This window comes from Bombina bombina, chromosome 2 (genome assembly GCF_027579735.1).
Source record: "Bombina bombina isolate aBomBom1 chromosome 2, aBomBom1.pri, whole genome shotgun sequence".
Taxonomy (NCBI): domain Eukaryota; kingdom Metazoa; phylum Chordata; class Amphibia; order Anura; family Bombinatoridae; genus Bombina; species Bombina bombina.
In genome coordinates, this window is record NC_069500.1 from 771283337 (window position 1) to 771308495 (window position 25159).

The 25159-nt window shown below is 39.5% G+C and overlaps 1 protein-coding gene across 1 annotated transcript in view; it reads right to left on the bottom strand.

Annotated features, from left to right (window-relative positions):
- SUGP1 (SURP and G-patch domain containing 1) overlaps positions 1–25159 on the bottom strand; it is a 197269-nt gene that overhangs the window by 163952 nt on the left and 8158 nt on the right. The window contains exon 2 of the mRNA XM_053702919.1: positions 13206–13371. Coding sequence (XP_053558894.1) covers positions 13206–13371 — 166 coding nt within the window. The remainder of the gene's footprint in view (positions 1–13205; positions 13372–25159) is intronic.

A 25159-nucleotide genomic window follows, 5' to 3' on the forward strand; every position in this document is an offset into this window, starting at 1 on the left:
GCAGGTGCTACTAGAATCACTGATGCTCTCTCCTGTTTGATTTTGGCAATCAATCGAGGAAGCAGCGGGAAGGGTGGAAACACATAAGCCATCCCGAAGTTCCAAGGTGCTGTCAAAGCATCTATCAGAACCGCTCCCGGATCCCTGGATCTGGACCCGTAGTGAGGAAGCTTGGCGTTCTGGCGAGACGCCATGAGATCTATCTGTGGTTTGCCCCAACGTCGAAGTATTTGGGCAAAGACCTCCGGATGAAGTTCCCACTCCCCCGGATGAAAAGTCTGGCGACTCAAGAAATCCGCCTCCCAGTTCTCCACTCCCGGGATGTGGATTGCTGACAGGTGGCAAGAGTGAGACTCTGCCCATCGAATTATCTTTGATACTTCCATCATTGCTAGGGAGCTTTTTGTCCCTCCCTGATGGTTGATGTAAGCTACAGTCGTGATATTGTCCGACTGAAACCTGATGAACCCCCGAGTTGTTAATTGGGGCCAAGCCAGAAGGGCATTGAGAACTGCTCTCAATTCCAGAATGTTTATTGGAAGGAGACTCTCCTCCTGATTCCATAATCCCTGAGCCTTCAGAGAATTCCAGACAGCGCCCCAACCTAGTAGGCTGGCGTCTGTTGTTACAATTGTCCAGTCTGGCCTGCTGAATGGCATCCCCCTGGACAGGTGTAGCCGATGAAGCCACCATAGAAGAGAATTTCTGGTCTCTTGATTCAGATTCAGAGTAGGGGACAAATCTGAGTAATCCCCATTCCACTGACTTAGCATGCATAATTGCAGCGGTCTGAGGTGTAGGCGTGCAAAAGGTACTATGTCCATTGCCGCTACCATTAAGCCGATCACCTCCATGCATTGAGCTACTGACGGGTGTTGAATGGAATGAAGGACACGGCATGCATCTTGAAGCTTTGTTAACCTGTCCTCTGTCAGGTAAATCTTCATTTCTACAGAATCTATAAGAGTCCCCAAGAATGGAACTCTTGTGAGAGGAAAAAGAGAACTCTTCTTTTCGTTCACTTTCCATCCATGCGACCTTAGAAATGCCAGAACTAACTCTGTATGAGACTTGGCAGTTTGAAAGCTTGAAGCTTGTATTAGAATGTCGTCTAGGTACGGAGCTACCGAAATCCCTCGCGGTCTTAGTACCGCCAGGAGGGCACCTAGAATCTTTGTGAAGATTCTTGGGGCCGTAGCCAATCCGAATGGAAGAGCTACAAACTGGTAGTGCCTGTCTAGGAAGGCAAACCGTAGATACCGGTGATGATCTTTGTGGATCGGTATGTGAAGGTAAGCATCTTTTAAATCCACTGTGGTCATGTACTGACCCTTTTGGATCATGGGCAAGATTGTCCGAATAGTTTCCATTTTGAACGATGGAACTCTTAGGAATTTGTTTAGAATCTTTAAATCTAAGATTGGTCTGAAAGTTCCCTCTTTTTTGGGAACCACAAACAGGTTTGAGTAGAACCCTTGTCCTTGTTCCGACCGCGGAACCGGATGGATCACTCCCATTAATAACAGATCTTGTACACAGCGTAGAAACGCTTCTTTCTTTATCTGGTTTGTTGACAATCTTGACAGATGAAATCTCCCTCTTGGGGGAGATAATTTGAAGTCTAGAAGGTATCCCTGAGATATGATCTCTAGCGCCCAGGGATCCTGAACATCTCTTGCCCAGGCCTGGGCGAAGAGAGAAAGTCTGCCCCCCACTAGATCCGGTCCCGGATCGGGGGCTCTCGGTTCATGCTGTCTTTGGGGCAGCAGCAGGTTTCCTGGCCTGTTTGCCCTTGTTCCAGGACTGGTTGGGCTTCCAGCCTTGCCTGTAACGAGCAACAGCTCCTTCCTGTTTTGGTGCAGTGGAGGTTGATGCTGCTCCTGTTTTGAAATTCCGAAAGGGACGAAAATTAGACTGTCTAGCCTTAGCTTTGGCTTTGTCTTGAGGTAGGGCGTGGCCCTTACCTCCTGTAATGTCAGCGATAATTTCTTTCAAACCGGGCCCAAATAAGGACTGCCCCTTGAAAGGTATATTAAGTAATTTGGACTTAGAAGTAACATCAGCTGACCAGGATTTTAGCCACAGTGCCCTACGTGCCTGTATGGCGAATCCTGAGTTCTTAGCCGTAAGTTTGGTTAAATGTACTACGGCCTCCGAAATGAATGAATTAGCTAGTTTAAGGACTCTAAGCCTGTCCATAATGTCGTCTAGCGTAGATGAACTAAGGTTCTCTTCTAGAGACTCAATCCAAAATGCTGCCGCAGCCGTAATCGGCGCGATACATGCAAGGGGTTGCAAAATAAAACCTTGTTGAACAAACATTTTCTTAAGGTAACCCTCTAATTTTTTATCCATTGGATCTGAAAAGGCACAGCTATCCTCCACCGGGATAGTGGTACGCTTAGCTAGAGTAGAAACTGCTCCCTCCACCTTAGGGACCGTTTGCCATAAGTCCCGAGTGGTGGCGTCTATTGGAAACATCTTTCTAAATATTGGAGGGGGTGAGAACGGCACACCGGGTCTATCCCACTCCTTAGTAACAATTTCAGTTAATCTCTTAGGTATAGGAAAAACGTCAGTACTCGCCGGTACCGCAAAGTATTTATCCAACCTACATAGTTTCTCTGGTATTGCAACGGTGTTACAATCATTGAGAGCTGCTAAGACCTCCCCTAGTAATACACGGAGGTTCTCCAATTTAAATTTAAAATTTGAAATATCTGAATCCAATCTGTTTGGATCAGAACCGTCACCCACAGAATGAAGCTCTCCGTCCTCATGCTCTGCAAGCTGTGACGCAGTATCAGACATGGCCCTAGTATTGTCAGCGCACTCTGTTCTCACCCCAGAGTGATCACGCTTGCCTCTTAGTTCTGGTAATTTAGACAAAACTTCAGTCATAACAGTAGCCATATCTTGTAATGTTATCTGTAATGGCCGCCCAGATGTACTAGGCGCCATAATATCACGCACCTCCCGGGCGGGAGATGCAGGTACTGCCGCGTGAGGCGAGTTAGTCGGCATAACTCTCCCCTCGCAGATTGGTGAAATTTGTTCACATTGTACAGATTGACTTTTATTTAAAGTAGCATCAATACAGTTAGTACATAAATTTCTATTGGGCTCCACCTTGGCATTGGAACAAATGACACAGATATCTTCCTCTGAGTCAGACATGTTTAACACACTAGCAATAACTTGCAACCTGGTTATAATCTTTTTTAGCAAAAACGTACTGTGCCTCAAAGAGGTACTTAAACGATTAAATGACAGTTGAGATAATGAACTGAGAAACAGTTATAGCATCAACTTTAAAACAACACAACTTTTAGCAAAGGTTTTGTTCCCATTAGTAAGATAACATAACTAAATTTGACATAAAAATTATTGAGTAACGTCTTTATCCACAGTCAATATAAAAAATTCTCACAGCTCTGCTGAGAGAATGTACCTCCCTTCAAGAAGTTTGAAGACCCCTGAGATCTGTCAGAGATGAACCGGATCATGCAGGAAAAATAATAATAGCTGACTGGAAATTGTTGATGCGTAGCAAAGAGCGCCAAAAACGGCCCCTCCCTCTCACACACAGCAGTGAAGAGAAACGAAACTGTCACAATTCAAAACAAACTACTGCCAAGTGGAAAATAAAGCCCAAACATTTATTTACTCAGTACCTCAGCAATGTAAACGATTCTACATTCCAGCAAAAACGTTTAACATGATATAATACTTATTAAAAAGATTAGTGACCTTTAACAGAGTAGTTCCGGTGAAGTACCATTCCCAGAATACTGAAGTGTATACATACATGTCATTATAACGGTATAGCAGGATTTTCTCATCAATTCCATTCAGAAAATAAAAACTGCTACATACCTCAATGCAGATTCATCTGCCCCTGGCCCCTGATCTGAAGCTTTTACCTCCCTCAGATGGCCGAGAACAGCAATATGATCTTAACTACTCCGGTTAAAATCATAGTAAAAACTCTGGTAGATTCTTCCTCAAAGTCTGCCAGAGAAGTAATAACACGCTCCGGTGCTATTATAAAATAACAAACTTTTGATTGAAGTCATAAAAACTAAGTATAATCACCATAGTCCTCTCACACATCCTATCTAGTCGTTGGGTGCAAGAGAATGACTGGGACTGACGTAGAGGGGAGGAGCTATATGCAGCTCTGCTGGGTGAATCCTCTTGCATTTCCTGTTGGGGAGGAGTTATATCCCAGAAGTAATGATGACCCGTGGACTGATCACACATAACAGAAGAAAAGGAAGATATTTTACCTCACAATCTCCTCAGCTCAGCAGAGTAAGTTCTGTGTAAAAAGTTATACTTCACCTGCTCCCAGCTGCAGGTAAAAAAATAAAAATGAAGAAATGAACAGCAGCCAATCAGCATCAGCAGTGCTGAGGTCATGAACTCTTACTGTGATCTCATGAGATTTGACTTAACTCTCATGAGATTTCATAGTAAGCTTCCTTTACCTGATTGGTGAAATAATATGAGAGTGCATGAAGCTCATCCTTTCAGTTGTCCCGGGACAGACATACTAATATGCTGCTTAGAAATCCTTTACAATGGGAGGTGGCTACTGAGGAACTTTTGAGGTAAAATATCTTTCTTTTTTACATAGAGATGTTCAGGTGATATTTTCTAATCAGCTTTTTACAGCTATGCTGCATCACTTTCAAGTGTTTAAACATTTGGGTATTATGGCCCTTTAAGTAGAGGTAGGGTGGTCTCTGAAAGAGTTAAACGGACATTATACAGTAGATTTTTCTTTGCATAAATGTTTTGTAGATGATCCATTTAAATAGCCTATACAGCTTTTTATTGTTTTTTATAAATGGATAGTTTTGCTTATTTTTAAATAACATTGCTCTGATTTTCAGACTCCTAACCAAGACCCAAAGTTTTAGGAGGATACCGATGTATACCTACTCCAGTTTGCGTCTGTTTGTGTAAAGGGTCTTTTCATTTGCAAAGGAAGGGGGAGGGTCTGCTATTTCCTACTTGCAGTGGGTGTTCCAGTAACCTTTTTACCAGAGCTTAACTGGGAGCTTCTAAGTAAGTTTTTAAACAGATTTAAACTGGATTTTTATATTAGTATCTGCGCATATTTTTCTTTATAGTAATGTCTATTACATGCAGTTATATGAAAATGAGTGTATACTGTCCCTTTAACTTTAAGCACACAGGTGCTATTAGGATTTTTAGCATGATTAAGGCTGATCAACCCCAAAACGTAGCTGCTGTTGGCTATTTTCCTGTACTCCATGTCACCACAATAAAAGGTGGAAAAAAGTGGAAGAAAGAAAAAAAAAAAAAAAAGACTGTAAAATTTGTTTCTTTTGCAAATGTATGCCCTTGTGTGCTTAAAGGGACAGTCAACACCAGAATTTTTGTTGTTTAAAAAGATAGATAATTCCTTTATTACCCATTCCCCAGTTTTGCATAACCAACACAATTATACAAATACACTTTTTACTTCTGTAATTACCTTGTATCTAGCGGCCTCCAGGGTCTAATAAATTAGAATATGAGCCTAGGTTTAGCTTTCAACTAAGTAAATTGGAAAGCTGTTAAAAATAACAAGTCCTATCTGAATCATAAAAGTTTATTTTGGAGTTGACTGTCCCTTTAAGTAAATTGGAAAGTGTCTTAAAACTGCATGCTCTATCTGAATCATAAAAGTTAATTTTGGACTTGACTGTCCCTTTAAAACATGTGATTTACAAGCAGCAAGGGTAAAAAATGAAACCAGAATCTAAAAATTGCAGCCCCTTAGCAGAGGCTGATAAATGCACAGAATCAGAGGTAAAGACATATACACGTCAGATTTTAGAAGCCAAAGCCTCCACCATAAATTAGATGAAACAAAGCAAACATTTTTAAAGTACAATGCTAAATACATAAAATATCATGTGTTAATACTTATGTTTACATAAGTATTAGATTTACTGCTGTTTCTAATATATTCACATATTGCCATCAATACATACATCTTGAAAACAGTACTCCGACCTTAAAAATGTATACATTTATTTGACAAACAGCTTACGCACACAGGGACATACATTTGCAAAAGAAAGAAGTGCGTACTGATCATGAAAAAGTTAACAAAGCAACAGTACTACTCAAATTAGCTCTAACTCTTAGATTCTATACTGTCAGTAACTGATCAAAGACAACAACAACAATTACATTTGGTTAAGAAATGCTGACATTTTATGAACAATAAAAAAAAAGACAAAAACATAAGGCTGCATTCTAAACTTCTTGAATCTAAAAATAAATTAGACAAAATCACACAGGGCAAAAATCAAATTTAACAGAATTAACTTTTCATGGAAAAACACAATCTGTAGTATAAATTAAAGGGATAGTGAAGTCGAAATTAAATTTCCATGATTTCGATAGGGCATGTCATTTCAAACAACTTTCTAATTTACTTTTATTATCAAATTAGCTTTGTTCTCTTGTTATTCTTAGTTGAAAGCTAAACCTAGGTAGGCTCATATGCTAATTTCTAAACCCTTGAAGACTGCCTCTTATCTACATGCATTTGACAGTTTTTCACAGCTAGAGGGCGTTACTTAATGTGTTTCATAAAGATAACATTGTGCTCATGCACATGAAGTTATTTAAGAGTCAGCTTTAATTGCCTGAAATGCAAGTCTGTCAAAAGATATGAGATAAGAAGGCAGTCAGCAGAAGCTTAGATACAAAGCAATTACAGAGGTAAAAATTATATTTCTATAACAGTGTTGGTTATGCAAAACTGGGGAATGGTAAATAAAAGGGATTATCTTCTTAAACAATAACATTTTTGGCGTTTACTATCCCTTTAACTCTGTAAATTCTAGAGGAAAACTATATATATATATATATATATATATATATATATATATATATATATATATATATATATATATATATATATATATATATATATATATATATATATATATATATATATATACACACACATATAAATATACATACATACATATATATATACAAACACATACACACAGTTGTATGCAAAAGTTTAGGTACCCCTGACAATTTCCATGATTTTCATTTATAAATAATTGGGTGTTTGGATCAGCAATTTCATTTTGATCTATCATATAACTGAAGGACACAGTAATATTTCAGTAGTTAAATGAGGTTTATTGGATTAACAGAAAATGTGCAATATGCATCAAAACGAAATTAGACAGGTGCATAAATTTGGGCACCCTTGTCATTTTGTTGATTTGAATACCTGTTACTACCTAGCACTGATTAATTAGAACACACAATTAGTTTAGTGAGCCCATTAAGCCTTGAACTTCATAGACAGGTGCATCCAATCATGAGAAAAGGTATTTAAGGTGGCCAATTGCAAGTTGTTGTTCTCTTTGACGCTCCTATAAAGAGTGGCAACATGGGGGCCTCAAAACAACTCTCAAATGACCTGAAAACAAAGATTGTTCAACATTATGGTTTAGGGGAAGGCTACAAAAAGCTATTGCAGAGATTTAAGCTGTCAGTGTCCACTGTGAGGAACATAGTGAGGAAATGGAAGACCACAGGCATAGTTCTTGTTAAGCCCAGAAGTAAAATATTGGAGCGGCAAAGGATGGTGAGAATGGTCAAAAACAGCCCACAGACCACCTCCAAAGACCTACAACATCATCTTGCTGCAGATGATGTCACTGTGCATCGTTCAACAAATCAGCGTATGGGAGAGTGATGCGGAAGAAATCTTTTCTGCACACACGCCACAAACAGAGTCGCTTGAGGTATGCAAATGCACATTTGGACAAGCCAGCTTCATTTTGGAATATGGTGCTGTGGATTGATGAAACAAAGATTGAGTTATTTGGTCATAACAAGGGGCGCTATGCATGGCAGCAAAAGAACACAGCGTTCCAAGACAAAAAAATTTGGTGGATGTTCCATCATGCTGTGGGGCTGTGTGGCCAGTGCCGGTACTGGGAATCTTGTTAAAGTTGAGGGTCGCATGGATTACACTCAATATCAGCAGATACTTGAGAATAATGTTGATGAATCAGTCACAAAGTTGAAGTTACACCGGGGCTGGATATTTGAACAAGACAACGACCCAAAACACTGTTCAAAATCTACTCTGGCATTTATGCAGCGGAACAAGTACAATGTTCTGGAATGGCAATCGCAGTCCCCAGACCTGAATATCATTGAAAATCTGTGGGGTGATTTGAAGCGGGCTGTCCATGCTCGGCAACCATCAAACCTAACTGAACTGGAGATGTTTTGCAAGGAGGAATGGTCAAAAATACCTTCATCTAGAATCCAGACACTCATTACAGGCTATAGGAAGCGTCTAGAGGCTGTTATTTCTGCTAAAGGAGGCTCTACTAAATATTTTTGCAATATTTCTGTTGGGGTGCCCAAATTTATGCACCTGTCTAATTTTTTTTGATGCATATTGCACATTTTCTGTTAATCCAATAAACCTCATTTCACTACTGAAATATTACTGTGTCCTTCAGTTATAGATCAAAATGACATTGCTGATCCAAACACCCAATTATTTATAATTAAAAATCATTGAAATTGTCAGGGGTGCCAAAACTTTTGCATACGACTGTATATCAACAGTTGTATGCAAAAGTTTAGGCACCCCTGACAGCCCCGACGTAACTTTAACTTTGTGACTGATTCCTCAACATTATTCTCAAGTATCTGCTGATATTGAGAGGAATCCATGCGACCCTCAAGTTTAACAAGATTCCCATTACCGGTACTGGCCCCACAGCCCCACAGCATGATGGAACATCCACCAAATTTTACTGTGGGTAGCAAATGTTTGTCTTGGAACGCTGTGTTCTTTTGCCGCCATGCATAACACCCCTTGTTATGACCAAATAACTCAATCTTTGTTTCATCAGTCCACAGTACCTTCTTCCAAAATGAAGCCTGTGGTCTTCCATTTCCTCACTATGTTCCTCACAGTGGACAATGACAGCTCAAATCTCTGCGATAGCTTTTTGTAGCCTTCCCCTAAACCATAATGTTAAACAATCTTTGTTTTCAGGTCATTTGAGAGTTGTTTTGAGGCCCCCTATGTTGCCACTCTTTAAAGGAGAGTCAAAAAGAACAACAACTTGCAATTGGCCACCTTAAATACCTTTTCTCATGATTGGATGCACCTGTCTATGAAGTTCAAGGCTTAATGGGCTCACCAAACCAACTGTGTGTTCCAATTAAAGTGCCATAAAACAGGTTGAGATCTGTGCCTATCCTAAAAAGGCTAATCAAGTAAAAATAGTTTGCATAAAAAAAAATTGTTTAAAAATTGTTGGGAAGTATTTTAAAATAATTTTCAAAAATAAGCAAAAATACTTAAAATAGCCATGCTGTCTGGACACTGTGCTCCACCCCTCTTATCAGTGTTTAGACACAGACATTGTATTTCAACTGAGCTCACAAGCTTCTAGGCATGCTCCAGCAGATAATCCCTATTCATTTGTGTATTTTACCAAACCAACAATGGATATAGGTACAGCCATAAAAAGAATTGTGTGGGGGGAGTTAGAGCTGTACAATTCAGAAACTTAAAAAAAGGGTTAATGGCGAGGCACTGCAGTATAAATTTGCAGGTAAAGTAATTAATGTACATATTATATTTTGTCTCTATCCCAACTTGTTTTATGTCCCTTTAATCAGTGCTAGGTAGTTACAGGTATTCAAATCAACAAAATGACAAGGGTGCCCAAATTTATGCACCTGTCGTTTTGATGCATATTGCACATTTTCTGTTAATCCAATAAACCTCATTTCACTACTGAAATATTACTGTGTCCTTCAGTTATTTGATAGATCAAAATGAAATTGCTGATCCAAACACCCAATTATTTATAAATGAATGAAAATCATGGAAATTGTCAGGGGTGCCTAAACTTTTGCATACAACTGTGTGTGTGTGTGTGTGTGTGTGTGTGTGTGTGTGTGTGTGTGTGTGTGTGTGTATGTGTGTGTGTATATATATATATATATATATATATATATATATATATAATATATATATATATATATATATATATATATATATATATATATATATATATATATATATATATATATATATATATATATATATATATATACATACACACACACACACATACATATATATACACATACACATATATAAATATATAAATGTAAAAGGAAGGATCTTACTAGCAGTGTTATCTTGCAAATCACTGCCTATATCGCTATTCTATTTTATGTGCCGCCTAACGTTTTCTACACAGGACCAGATTGCTACTGGCATCCTAGAGGAGCTACACTGTTTAATCACGGATCACTATGCTGCTCCCAAAGAAACACTGCATATGGCATTTAAACCCAGGGACGGCTATACTCCCCAGCTAACTACTCAACCTGCTTTAGAGCCCCAGTACTCAACTACCCCGTACAGTTATAAGGAGGATCCAGAATTGGATACTGAGCAGTCCGCAGTTGAGGAAAAGGAGGATGTGGTTGAGCGTACAGAAAGTACAATTGTAAGCAACCTTGTTTTACTGTGGTGTGATGAAGGCGACATCGTGTTAACTCAACCAACCATTATATTAATTCAAGAGGCTAAGAAATATACACCCAGGAGAATCCTAGTTGACATTTTACCTCAAGGACAAACATGGTCACAAACAAGTGACCTCATTACTTCCAAGTGTTATTCATCACACAGACCTATTACAATTAAACTGGGACCCTGGTGAAGTATTTATGCTGGACATATCTGAGAAAAAATGAGCAGTTTGGTCAGTCTTACAAGTAGAATGGGAGTTGGGTAAGCTAGTGAGACTAATGAGACTGTTGTACCACTATTGCTTTGCCAGTATTTTCCTTTACAGTTACAACTCTTGGCATGCATAAGAAACTGGCTATGAACCTTTTTTCAGATGACGACCTAATAGTCTGATCTCTTATAATTAGCGGACTTTGGGAACTACGGGCTGGAGGTAGCATGCACTAATGCATAAAGGTAAATACTCCATAAAAAGATAGGATAACCAGCAAAATGCCTTAATAACATAAATCACTGCCATGTGGCTGGACAGAACTAGGAAGAGGTAGGGGTGGTGCTTGCTGGCTACCTTTATACAGGTCATTAGGGTAGTGGTCAATTCTGTCCACACCCCTTGGAGGAGGGTTGTTCACTTGTAAGTATTACCAGGGAGGGCCAAGATACTTTTGTTTGTTTGCTTGGTTCCAAGTTGGTAAAGTTTGCCAGTATCTACCACACCACTGATTTCTGCTAACCTCTACATAGGTTCGCCATTATGACCTGAAATGCTTGTCTGCACAAAGCAGCCGGATATGGCCTTTGTAAAGAAAGCCATACTCTCAGCCAAACTCTCCTTGAAAGTACTACCAGGCGAGGCTGCCCTGGTTTTCACAGCCCTCTTCTTTTCTGTGGCTTATTCAGGCTGCCCTTTCTGCTTGTTTTTAGTCCATTCAACTGTCCACTTATCATTACTGATGGAGGTTTCAGAATCTGAAGTTTCTGTAGCTTTGCTCACTTGTTGCTCTCTTTCATCTGTATCAATCCTCTCGCTTGACAAAAAAAGTGCATCTCCTTGACCCAGCTATAGACTTGCGCTACTCTCCTTGACCAAATAGATAAAACTAATTTTTTTTGCATTTGTTTCTTTACCATAGCTCCAAATACTAACAATGCTGCCCAGACGTTTGAAGCCACAAGCAACTAAAATAACACTGTCCCTGTGGCATTGTACATAATGCTCTACTCTGAATACCCAAGTACTGTAACATTACCAAACAAATCATACCGGAGGTCAACAAATATGTTTGAAATTTAGAAGCCAGTATGAATATTTAGGAGCCAGACATACTTTTAAGAACCAGTGGTATTTGTATTTAGCTATATGGAGAGTAAACCAAAAAACTTAGGAGCCAAAGATACAATTTTAGGAGCCAGGGAATCTATGGCCCCTGGGTTTGTTGAGCCCTCAAAGGAAACTAGTAAAAGCTGGATTTTGCCAGGTCACAATACAATTCAAAGATCCATATTCAAGTATATTGTGCAAAGAAATGAAGATCAATACCAATTTCACAAAATAAAATAAAAAGTCACCAGGATTTTTGCAGACAAATATATAAATACACTCTTGGATTGTCAGATTCATGACAAATTTACACAGTAAATCAGTATGGTCTACACTTTTTTAATCAAATTACCAGATCATTAATTTATTCATATAAAACATCTAGCAAGACTCAAAAGAAAAAAAGTATTTTTTAACAAAACTGCTAACACTGCTAATAGCACTCTAGACATGAGCCTACAAAGTCAACTTGATAACAGAAATAAATTGAATAGTTTATTAAAACTGTATCTCAATCATAAAAGAAAAATGGGTTTTCATGTCCCTGTTTCCAATTTACTTCTATTATCAAATGTTCTTCCTTTTTATTGTTATCCTTTGTTAAAAAGCAAGAAGGTACGTTTAGGAGTGTGCAGGTGTCTGCCGCCCTTTATGGAAGCAGTTTTGTAAGAATGTTATACATTAGTAAGAGCACTGCTACTTATCTAGATATCTCTTCAACAAAGAATAACAAGAAAACAAAGCAAATTTGATAATAGAAGTAAATTGAAAACTTTTTAAAAACTGTATTCTCTATCTGAATCATGAAAGAAAAATGTTGGGGTTTCATGTCCCTTTAATTTTTTTCTATACTAAAACAGTGTTAACCAAGGGAGATCACCCTGTTTTTTCTTTACTTTTCAGGCATCTTAAAAATTTACAATAAACCCACCTGTAGTGGATAAAAATGAGGAACAGACCTAAAATAAGTTCCGTTTTTAAAAAGGACAGTAAAGTAAAAGTTGAACCTTCAGGATTCAGACAAGAGATCATACCAAGGTAGGCTCAAGAGTAGCAATGCACTTCTGGGAGTTAGCTCCTGATTGGTGGCTGTACATATATGCCTAGTTATTGGCTCACCCAATCAGAATCACAGAATAAAAATTGTGGGTTTCACGTAACTTTAATGATATATTTTGTGATATGGAGTTTTGTTGATTGTTTAACTGTTTATGTCAATCTATGTTGATTATTTCCTAACTTGTGTTTTATCATTATAGATTGTAGAAATAAAACGCATTGTGTGCATTTTTAACACAACGGAGAACTTACTTTGTGGATTGGGACGCAGTATTCAGCAGTGCTTGTTTGGCCTGTTGCTGCAATTTTTCTTCAATCTCCCGCTTCTTCTTTGCTATCATTTCTTCTTGCTGAAGAATATACACATTGGTTTTTACCGGTTTGGCAGGGGCAGAAGCAAATCGTCTGCCCCCTATACCTGAAAGAAAGAGAAGGGTTAAATTACATTTACTGTAATATATTTTGTAACTGTGAAATCCATTAACCCTGGGAGATAAAAAAGTTAAAGTAACAGTAAACTTTAAACATTTGAATACAACTTACAATAAAAAAATTTTTATTGAACTTTCAGGATTCAGATAGAGCATGCAAATTTAAAAAGGCTTTTCAAATTAATTCCATAATCAAATTGTGCTCAATCTTTTTATATGGATACTTTGAGGCAACAGCTCCTACTGAGCATGTGCAAAAGTTCACACAGTGTATACATACGAGTCTGCGATTGGCTAATGGCTGTCACATGATACATACATGAAGTAAAGTTTAACATTTGTCAGAAAAAAAAAAAAATCTACTTTATTTAAAATTCAACGTTCTGAAGCTGCATGATAATATAGCTTCATATCTGAGAAGAATTTTGCAGTGAACTATGCAGCTTTTTTGGTCAGGTGAATGCATTGTTTAATAATTTTTTTCTCTTCACTGACAGCCTTGGCCCCAAGAACAAAAAGACCCTTCATAACCAATCACAAATTAATACACATATATAGGATTTGAGCATGAATTGTTATTTGCACATGTGCCAAGTAGTTTAGTTAACTAATATGAATCAGTGCTAATGATAAACTATAAAACATATTTAAAAACACATGTATATTCATTCTAACCTCCAACTAATAGCTATATATAGTTTTATACAAACACAATAATTCATAATTAAACTACCCAGCATGCCCACTGCTATTGCAAATAATGATTTTCCACCAATGATTGTTGATACAAAAATTATAAAGATACCTTAAGAGAGCAAATGACTAGAGACAAGGTAAGAGAGAGAAAAAAACACTAAATTCACAAAAAAAAAAAAAAAAGAAGATAACAATATTAACCCAAGCCACTCTGGGAGAAAGTGGAATATGAACAATTTTCCAATGTATCCAAAAAAAAATGAAGAAAAATAACTAATATATATTGTATAAATAATTCTATGTTATACTTTCAACAATAAACATTTTATACATTGCTGAAACTAACAAGAAGTGCATGATTGTGACAACTGGGCCTACTTTTGTTTAGTACATAACTACTGTTTTTTATTGGTGGACAGTGGAATACACTGTATGGGTAAAAGTATGAGGATACCTGACCATCACACCTATATCAGCTTGTTGGAAATCCCATTCCAAAACCATAGGCCGCTTCTCTTTGTTCCTTTGATACATTTGCTGAAAAACATAACTAGATAGGCTCAAAAGCAGCAATGCACTACTGGGATCTAGCAGGTGATTTGTAGCTGCACACATATGCATCTTGTCATTGGCTCACCAAATGTGTTCCGTTAGCTCCCAGTAGTGCACTGCTTCATTGGAGCTGGCTTTAACTATGTGTTTAACCGCTTACGGACCAAGAAATTCAGAGAGAAAAAAAAAAATACTGAAGAATGTTTAGCATTTTTCCCATCATTCCATTTAAACAGAAATAAAGCCTTGGTTTTTTGAGTTAGCTATCAAATTATATATATATATATATATATATATATATATATATATATATATATATATATATATATATATATATATATATATATATATATATATATATATATATATATATATATACACAACTATTATTTTCATAATAGATTAATCGAAATATTATTTTTTAGATTAATCGGATAAAAAATAAATAAATATTTCTCTTGCAAGGTGTATCCAGTCCACGGATTCATCCTTTACTTGTGGGATACTCTCATTCCCTACAGGAAGTGGCAAAGAGAGCACACAGCAAAGCTGTCCATATAACTCCCCCTCTAGCTCCACCCCCCAGTCATTCTCTTTGCTGGCTCTAAGCACTAGGGTCTCTTTACGGGAGGGTAACGTGAATGTGGTGTTAGAATTGTAGTTTATATTATCTTCAATCAAAAGTTTGTTATTTTAAATGGTACCGGTTTGTACTATTTACTCTATAGCAGAAAAGTGATGAAGATTTCTGCTGAGAGGAAAATGATTTTAGCATGTTGTAACTAAAATCCACTGCTGTTCCAACACAGGACTGAGGAGTACCAGAAAACTTCAGTTGGGGGGGAACGGTTTGCAGGGTAATCTGCAATGAGGTATGTTCAGTCATTTATTTCTAGACAAGACTGAGATAATGCTAGAAGAGACTGACAATATCCCCACAAGGGGAGGGTAAGCTATGTTCACAGACTTAGTAAGGAATTGAATGCTTACATAACAGGGCTAATTATGCTGGTTGATACTGATTCAGGGCAATCGATTGTTTATTCAAGAAAAATATCGTTTGTAGACACTTTGAAAGTCCCTTTGGGGTTCTTTCTGGGGTTATTACCCACATGGCTGGTTTTTAGGCACTTAAGAGTGATTTACTAGGCCTCACAACTTCCGGAGTAGAGTGGGAGGGGCCTAATTTTGCGCCTCAGATGAGCAGTTAGATTTGCAGAGAAGTTCATGCTGATTCACATGGAGGGTCCTGCTGCTGTTTGAGGGCCTTATAGAAGCTATATTCCCCCAAATCTGATCCCTAAGGGCAGGTAGGTCCACAGCAAGGCTGTGGCAAGGTGCTGTACTATTTTTAACCGGGTGTTGGCTTTAGGCTGCTCCGGTTTGGGTATTAAGGGGTTAATCGTTTTGAAACTTGTGGTGCAATCTTATTAAGGCTTTAGGTACATACTGTGAAAATTTCAGGAAAATTGCTGCATTTTTCACTGTTTTGTAAAATTGTGTGCTCTTTTTATTTCCTAAAGGCACAGTAACGTTTTTTTCAAATTGTGTTTTTTATTTGATTAAAGTGATTTCCAAGCCTGCTTGTATATATTACTAATCTATTAAACATGTCTGACACTAAGGAAAATCCTTTTTTTAATGTGTTTAGAAGCCATGGTGGAACCCCCTCTCAGAATGTGTCCCACTTGTACTGATATGTCTATACACTTTAAAGATCATATTGTTGCACTTAAAAATGTGGCCCAAGATGATTCTCAGACTGAAGGTAACGAAGGAAGCCCGTCTGCCTCTCCCCAAGTGTCACAACCAGTTACGCCCGCGCAAGCGACGCCTAGTACCTCTAGTGCGTCTAACACTTTTACATTACAAAACTTAGCGGCAGTCATGGATAATTCTCTTACAGCCTTCTTATCTAAACTGCTCGTGTTACCAGCAAAGCGTGATAGCTCCGTTTTAAGAACAGATTATGAGCATTCTGAAGCTTTGGTAGCCGTATCCGATATACCCTCACAACGCTCTGAAGTGGGAGCGAGGGATTTGATGTCTGAGGGAGAAGTCTCTGATTCAGGAAGGGTTCCTCCTCAGACAGATTCAGATACATTGGCTTTTAAATTTAAACTAGAACACCTCCGCGTTTTGCTTAGGGAGCTATTAGCTACTCTGGATGACTGCGACCCTTTGGTGATCCCAGAGAAATTGTTTAAAATGGACAAGTACCTAGAGGTCCCGGTTTACACGGATACGTTTCCGGTCCCTAAGAGGATTGCGGATATCGTTACTAGGGAGTGGGATAGACCAGGTGTTCCCTTTGCTCCCCCTCCTGTTTTTAAGAAAATGTTCCCCATACCTGACCCTGTGCGGGACTCGTGGCAGACGGTCCCTAAGGTGGAGGGGGCTATTTCAACACTTGCTAAACGCACAACCATACCAATTGAAGACAGTTCTGCTTTTAAAGACCCTATGGATAAGAAGTTAGAGGGTTTACTTAAGAAAATTTTTGTTCAACAAGGTTTTCTTCTCCAACCTATTGACTGCATTATTCCTGTAACTACTGCAGCTGCTTTCTTGTTAGAGGCGCTGGAAGACTCGCTCCAGACGGAGACCTCATATGAGGAAATTATGGATAGAATTAAGGCTCTAAAGCTAGCTAATTCTTTTATCACTGACGCCGCTTTCCAAATAGCTTAGTTAGCAGCAAAAAATTCAGGTTTCGCCATTTTGGCGCGCAGGGCGCTATGGCTAAAGTCCTGGTCGGCCGATGTGTCGTCTAAATCCAAGCTTTTGAACATTCCTTTCAAAGACCCTCTTCGGGCCGGAATTGAAAGAGATTATTTCAGATATCACCGGGGGAAAAGGCCATGCTCTCCCTCAGGACAAGCCCTTTAAGACAAAGAACAAAGCTAATTTCCGTTCCTTTCGCAATTTCAGGAAGGGCCCCGCTTCATCCGCTCTGTCTGCAAAGCAAGAGGGTAACACTTCACAGCCCAAGGCAACCTGGAAACCTTACCAGGGCTGGAATAAGGGTAAACAGGCCAAAAAGCCTGCAGCTGCCACCAAGACAGCATGAAGGGGTAGCCCCCGATCCGGGACCGGAATCTCTCTCGTCGCTCAGGCCTTGGCAAGAGATGTACACGATCCTTGGGCATTAGAGATTGTAGCCCAGGGATACCTTCTAGAATTCAAGGACTCTCCTCCAAGGGGAAGGTTCCACATTTCTCGTCTGTCTACAGATCAGACAAAGAAAGAGGAGTTTTTACGCTGTGTAGAAGATCTGCTTACAATGGGAGTGATCCACCCAGTTCCAATTGCAGAACAAGGACTGGAGTTTTACTCAAACCTGTTTGTGGTTCCCAAAAAAGAATGAACTTTCAGACCAATCCTGGATCTCAAAATTCTAAACAAATTCCTCAGAGTCCCATCATTCAAGATGGAGACCATTCGGACAATCTTACCAATGATCCAGGAGGGTCAATATATGACTACCGTGGATCTAAAGGATGCGTATCTGCATATTCCTATCCACAAAGATCATCACCAATTTCTCAGGTTCGCCTTTCTGGACAAGCATTATCAGTTTGTGGCTCTTCCTTTCGGGTTGGCCACTGCTCCCAGAATTTTCACAAAGGTGCTAGGGTCCCTCCTGGCGGTTCTAAGACCACGGGGCATAGCAGTGGCGCCTTACCTAGACGACATCTTAATTCAGGCGTCGACTTTCCAAAGAACCAAATCTCACACAGAGATCGTATTGGCCTTTCTAAGGTCTCACAGGTGGAAGGTGAACGTAAAAAAGAGTTCTCTCTCCCCCCTCACAAGAGTTCCATTCCTAGAAACTCTGATAGACTCGGTAGAAATGAAAATATTTCTGACGGAGGTCAGAAAGTTAAAACTTAACTACTTGCCGAGCACTTCATTCCATTCCTCGGCCATCTGTAGCTCAGTGCATGGAGACAATCGGACTAATGGTAGCGGCAATGGACATAGTCCCTTTTGCTCGGATACACCTCAGACCACTGCAACTATGCATGCTCAAACAGTGGAATGGGGATTATGCAGATTTGTCTCCTCAAATTCAGTTGGACCAGGAGACCAAAGATTCTCTTCTCTGGTGGTTGTCTCAGGATCACCTGTCTCAGGGAATATGTTTCCGCAGACCAGAGTGGATCATTGAACGACCGACGCCAGTCTGTTAGCTGGGGTGCGGTCTGGGACTCCTTGAAAGCTCAGGGCTTATGGTCTCGGGAAGAAACTCTTCTCCCGATAAACATTCTGGAACTGAGGGCGATATTCAACGCTCTTCAGGCATGGCCTCAACTAGCTGCGGCCAAATTCATCAGATTTCAGTCGGACAACATCACGACTGTAGCTTACGTCAATCATCAGGGGGGAACAAAGAGTTCCCTAGCAATGATGGAAGTAACCAAAATAATCAGGTGGGCGGAGGATCACTCCTGCCATCTCTCAGCAATTCACATCCCAGGAGTAGACAACTGGGAGGCGGATTTTCTAAGTCGTCAGACTTTTCACCCGGGAGAGTGGGAACTCCACCCGGAGGCATTTGCCCAGCTGACTCAGCTATGGGGCACTCCAGAGTTGGATCTGATGGCGTCCCATCAGAACACCAAACTTCCTCTCTATGGGTCCAGGTCCCGGGATCCCAAGGCGGTATTGATAGATGCTCTAGCAGCGCCTTGGTCCTTCAATCTGGCTTATGTTTTTCCACAGTTTCCTCTCCTCCCGCGTCTGGTTGCCAGAATCAAGCAGGAGAAGGCTTCAGTGATTCTGATAGCGCCTGCGTGGCCACGCAGGACTTGGTATGCAGACCTAGTGGACATGTCATCTGTCCCACCATGGACATTGCCAATGAGGCAGGATCTTCTGATATAGGGTCCGTTCAAGCATCCAAATTTAGTTTCTCTACGTCTGACTGCTTGGGGATTGAACGCTTAATTCTATCAAAGCGTGGGTTCTCTGAGTCAGTTATAGATACTCTGATTCAGGCTAGAAAGCCTGTCACCAGGAAAATCTACCATAAGATATGGCGGAAATATCTTTGTTGGTGTGAATCCAAGGGTTACTCATGGAGTAAGATTAGGATTCCCAGGATATTGTCTTTTCTCCAAGAAGGATTGGAGAAAGGATTGTCAGCTAGTTCCTTAAAAAGGACAAATATCTGCTTTGTCTATCCTGTTACACAAGCGTCTGGCAGAGGTACCAGACGTTCAAGCGTTTGTGCAGGCTTTAGTCAGAATCAAGCCTGTCTATAAACCTGTGGCTCCGCCATGGAGTTTGAATCTAGTTCTTTCAGTTCTTCAAGGGGTTCCGTTTGAACCTTTACATTCCATAGACATTAAGTTGTTATCTTGGAAAGTTTTGTTTTTGATAGCTATCTCCTCTGCTAGAAGAGTTTCAGAATTATCTGCCTTACAGTGTGATTCACCTTACCTGGTGTTCCACGCAGATAAGGTTGTTGCGTACCAAGCCTGGTTTTCTTCCTAAAGTTGTTTCTAACAAGAATATTAACCAGGAAATAGTTGTTCGTTCTCTGTGTCCTAATCTATCTTCGAAGAAGGAACGTCTATTACACAATCTTGATGTAGTTCGTGCTTTAAAGTTCTATTTACAAGCAACTAAGGATTTCAGACAAATATCTTCTTTGTTTGTTATCTATTCTGGTAAGAGGAGAGGTCAGAAAGCGACTGCTACCTCTCTTTCCTTTTGGCTGAAAAGCATCATCCGTTTGGCCTATAAGACTGCTGGTCAGCAGCCTCCTGAAAGAATTACTGCTCATTCTACCAGAGCAGTGGCTTCCACATGGGCTTTCAAAAATGAGGCTTCTGTTGAACAGATTTGTAAGGCAGCAACTTGGTCTTCACTGCATACTTTTGCCAAATTTTACCAATTCGATACTTTTGCTTCTTCGGAGGCTATTTTTGGGAGAAAGGTTTTGCAAGCAGTGGTGCCTTCCGTTTAAGGTACCTGTCTTGTTCCCTCCCTTCATCCGTGTCCTAAAGCTTTGGTATTGGTATCCCACAAGTAAAGGATGAATCCGTGGACTGGATACACCTTGCAAGAGAAAACAGAATTTATGCTTACCTGATAAATTACTTTCTCTTGCGGTGTATCCAGTCCACGGCCCGCCCTGGCATTTAAGTCAGGTAAAAAAAAAATTGTTTAAACTACAGTCACCACTGCACCCTATGGTTTCTCCTTTTTCTTCCTAACCTTTGGTCGAATAACTGGGGGGGTGGAGCTAGAGGGGGAGCTATATGGACAGCTTTGCTGTGTGCTCTCTTTGCCACTTCCTGTAGGGAATGAGAGTATCCCACAAGTAAAGGATGAATCCGTGGACTGGATACACCGCAAGAGAAAGTAATTTATTAGGTAAGCATAAATTCTGTTTTTTTTCCTAAATTTAAAATTAAAATCCATATACTGAAAGTTAAAAAAAAAAACTTCAGACTAAAACTTTACATTAACACAACTGTTGGTCCAATTTTTTTAAGCAGCAGAACAATTCTTTATAATTAAGCAAAACAAAACCACAAACTGTTTGAAAAGAGGTAGAACTAGCAATAGGTAGATTATCACTGTTTAGAACATTCTGTTATTCACTCTTTCAGAAACTTTGCATTGAAATGCAAAAATGTCAACATAACCACGTGCTCCTGGCTGAGGGTGGCTCTCTTTTTTGCAAGCTATTTTGCCTGAAGCAGAGAAGAGGCGCTCAGATGGTGTTGAGGTGCCTGAGATGCATAAGTAGGGTTTTGCCAATTTTACCAAGGTGGGCTATTTCTATTTGTTAGCTCTCCACCAATGCAAGTGGCCTCTTAAAGTAAGCCTGGACTTCATTCTGACATAAAAATATCTTGAATATCTATATGCAATAGTAAACAACCATTGAATTTAGTACATATTCCAGTTAATTAAAAATATAAAAAAAAAAAAAAAAAAAAGGCAACAGAGTTAAAGACTATATATCAGTAACAGGACATTTACACATTTATCTATAGAGTACATATAATCAGCAATAGCAAGTGATCTGCTAAAAATTGTAAATAGTTACATATATTCATAAAACAAATGCCATTAATCTAGGACTAGGTGTAAATAACAAGCTTAGCACTATAACATGTAAAGCGCAGTCCCAAATCCCCTGATTTAATATAAACAATCCAAATGATGACTCCTATTTTATTTCTGGGTTGCAGATAAGCCAGGAGTAGTTGTAAACTTATAGTGTCCTGAAAAAGTGAAAAGTAAATGTCTGTAGACGTCCTTTAGGCTAAGGGCATAACCATAAAACTCAATACCATGTGCAGGAGCTCATTGTAGTGAAGCAGCTGGATATATATATATATATACATACACACACAAATCAAAATTAAACATGTCATTTTAGGACTTCTATTCTATTTACTTCTATTTTCAAATGTGCTTCGTTCTCTTGGTATCCCTTGTTAAAAAAAAATATGCACATATTCTACACTAGTGGCAGCTAGCTGCACACATTTGTCTCGTGATTGGCTAATTAGATGTGTTAAGCTAGCTGCTAGTAGTGCAATGCTGTTCCTTCAGCAATGGATAACAAGAGAACGAAGCAAATTTGGTAATAGAAATAAATTAAAGAGTCGTTTCAAATTTTACGTTCTATGCAAATCATGAAAGAAAATGTTGGGTTTCCTGTTCCTTTAAAAAGCTAAAAAAAAAATTGGATTTTATGTCTCTTAAATATTGGAACGTAAAAGGGATATACTAAAACAATAAAATGCTTTAATACAATATTTTATTCTTGCATTCATATATATTTAATAGCAATATAATAATATTTTTTAGAAACATGAATGTTACAAAATTGCACTTATACTGCGCTCTCACCTCACTACCTGTCCCCTCGACCCCATCCCCTCACAGCTACTCCCTTCCCTCTCTTCTACCCTGACCCCTATGCTCACAAACATTTTCAACCTCTTCCTCAGAACTGGTATATTTCACTCATCTCTAAAACATGCACTAGTCACACCTATCCTCAAAAAACCTTCTCTCGATCCAACCTCCCTATCCAACTACCGCCCTATTTCCCTACTCCCTCTTGCCTCAAAGCTTCTTGAAAAGCTAGTATATGCACGTATATCCCATTTCCTTACATTAAACTCCCTCCTTGACCCACTGCAATCTGGATTTCGCCCCTATCTCTCCACAGAAACAGCAATTGTTAAGGTTACCAACTACCTACTTACAGCAAAATCCAAAGGCCACTTTTCTCTGCCTATCCTCCTTGATCTGTCTGCAGCCTTTGATACTGTTCATCACCCTCTTTTGCTCCAAACCCTCCAATCTTTTGGCTTTTGTGACACAGCCCTCTCGTGGTTCTCTTCCTATCTGTGTAACCGTACCTTTAGTTTAGCCTTCTCTGGGGCTTCCTCTGCCCGTTAACATTTCGGTGGGGTACAGCAAGGCTCTGCCCTCTGTCCCTTTCTCTTCTCAATCTACACAACATCATTAGGTTCCCTAATAAAGTCCCACGGGTTTTAATGTAATTTGTATGCCGACGACACTCAAATCTACATCTCTGCTCCAGACCTATCTCCTTCCTTGCTAACCTGTGTCACTAACTGTCTTTCTCACGTCTCTTCATGGATGTCCTCTCACTACCTCAAGCTAAATCTCTCCAAAACGGAGCTCCTTATTTTCCCCCTTCTTCAAAAATCTCCACCCCCCATCTCTCTATAACTGTTGAAAACTCCATCATTACCCCTACCCCGCATGCTCAATATCTTGGGGTCACACATGACTCAGATCTTTCTTCACGCCTCACATTCAGGCTTTGACTAAATCCTCCTGCTTCCAACTTAAAAACAATCTCTAAAATTAGACATTTCCTTACACAAGACACAACTAAGATTTTAATCCACTCTCATCCTTTCCCACCTTGACTACTGCAACTCCGTCCTCTCTGATCTCCCTAGCTGCCGTCTAGCTCCTTTACAAACCATAATGAATGCATCTGCCAGGTTCATCATCCTTACACGTCGCTCTTCATCTGCTGCACCTATCTGCCTATCCCTTCACTGGCTTCCTCTTGTCTCCAGGATTAAACACAAAATTCTGACTCTGACATACAAAGCCCTCAACTGAACTGCTCCCCTCTATATCTCAGGCCTTGTCTCCAGATACTCTCCCTCCCGTCGCCTTCGCTCTGCTCACGACCTTCGATTCTCCTTCTCTCTTGTTACCTCCTCACAATCCCGTTTACAGGACTTCTCCAGTCTACCTCCCATCTTGTGGAACTCTCTCCTCGCTCCACAAGACTCTCACCTAGTTTTGAAAGCTTCATGTAAAGACTCTTCTGTTCAGGGATGCATACAACCTACACTAACCTTTCCTAACAACAGTTCCTATACTATAATCGCGTTTGTAACTAATCTGCGCGCAGCCAAAAGAACCCACCTGGATCCAGCAAAGCTGCATCCAGGTGGATTCCGAAAATGGCAGGGTGGTGAAAGAATCCACTGCAGGTGGATTCTTTCCCCACCCTGCTATTTTTGGAATCCACCTGGATGCAGCCTAGGCAAACCTGAAGCCTTAAAAAAAAACAACAACAAAAAACAGGCAAACAGCCCGCACAAAATAACTAAAACACACGTAACCGACGACAAGAAATAAAAATTAATAGACGTAACCACCCGCAAGTATTAAAAAAAAAAAATTAACCTCCCACACGAAGTATTAAACACCTAAACCGTCACCCCCACATCGGAAAATAGTTATTAACCCCTAATCCGCATGTAACGTAATTAAAATATTAACCCCTAAACCGCCAACCCCCCACATCGCAATAACCCTAATATATTAACCACTATACCGCCAACCACCCCCACAACGCAAATAACCAATTACTAAGCCCCCTAACCTAACACCCCCAAAATTAACCCCAATTACTACTTAATTACAATTAAAATAAAAAAACTAACATAAAAAAACTAAAAATAAAAGTCTAAAATTACAGAAAAAATAAACAAAATTATCAAAAATAAAAAAAATTATACCTAATCCCTATGAAAATAAAAAAGCTCCCCCAAAATAAAAACACCCCCTAATCTAAACTACCAATAGCCCTTTTGTAGGGCATTGCCCTAAGTTAAACAGCTCTTTTACCTCTAAAAAATACTATTGCCTGAAATTTTGAATTGAGCCAATAGGATGAGAGCTACTGAAATCTTATTGGTTAATTTGAACAGCCAATAGGATTCCAATAGCTCTAATCCTATTGGCTGATTTTAAAATTTCAGCCAATAGGAATGCAAGGTACCCCAAATTGATTGCGGTACCTTGGATTTAATCTTCAGTCTACGACGGACATCGGAAGAAGAGGAGCCTCCATGCAGCCGAGGAACGCCGCTGAGGATCCAGGCATTGGGAACACCGCTCTGCGCCGCCTTCACTCCGGATGAAGATAGAAGATGATGGTTCTGTCTGGAAGAAGAAGATCTTCTCGCAGGACTTCAGGAACAGTGAGTACCTATT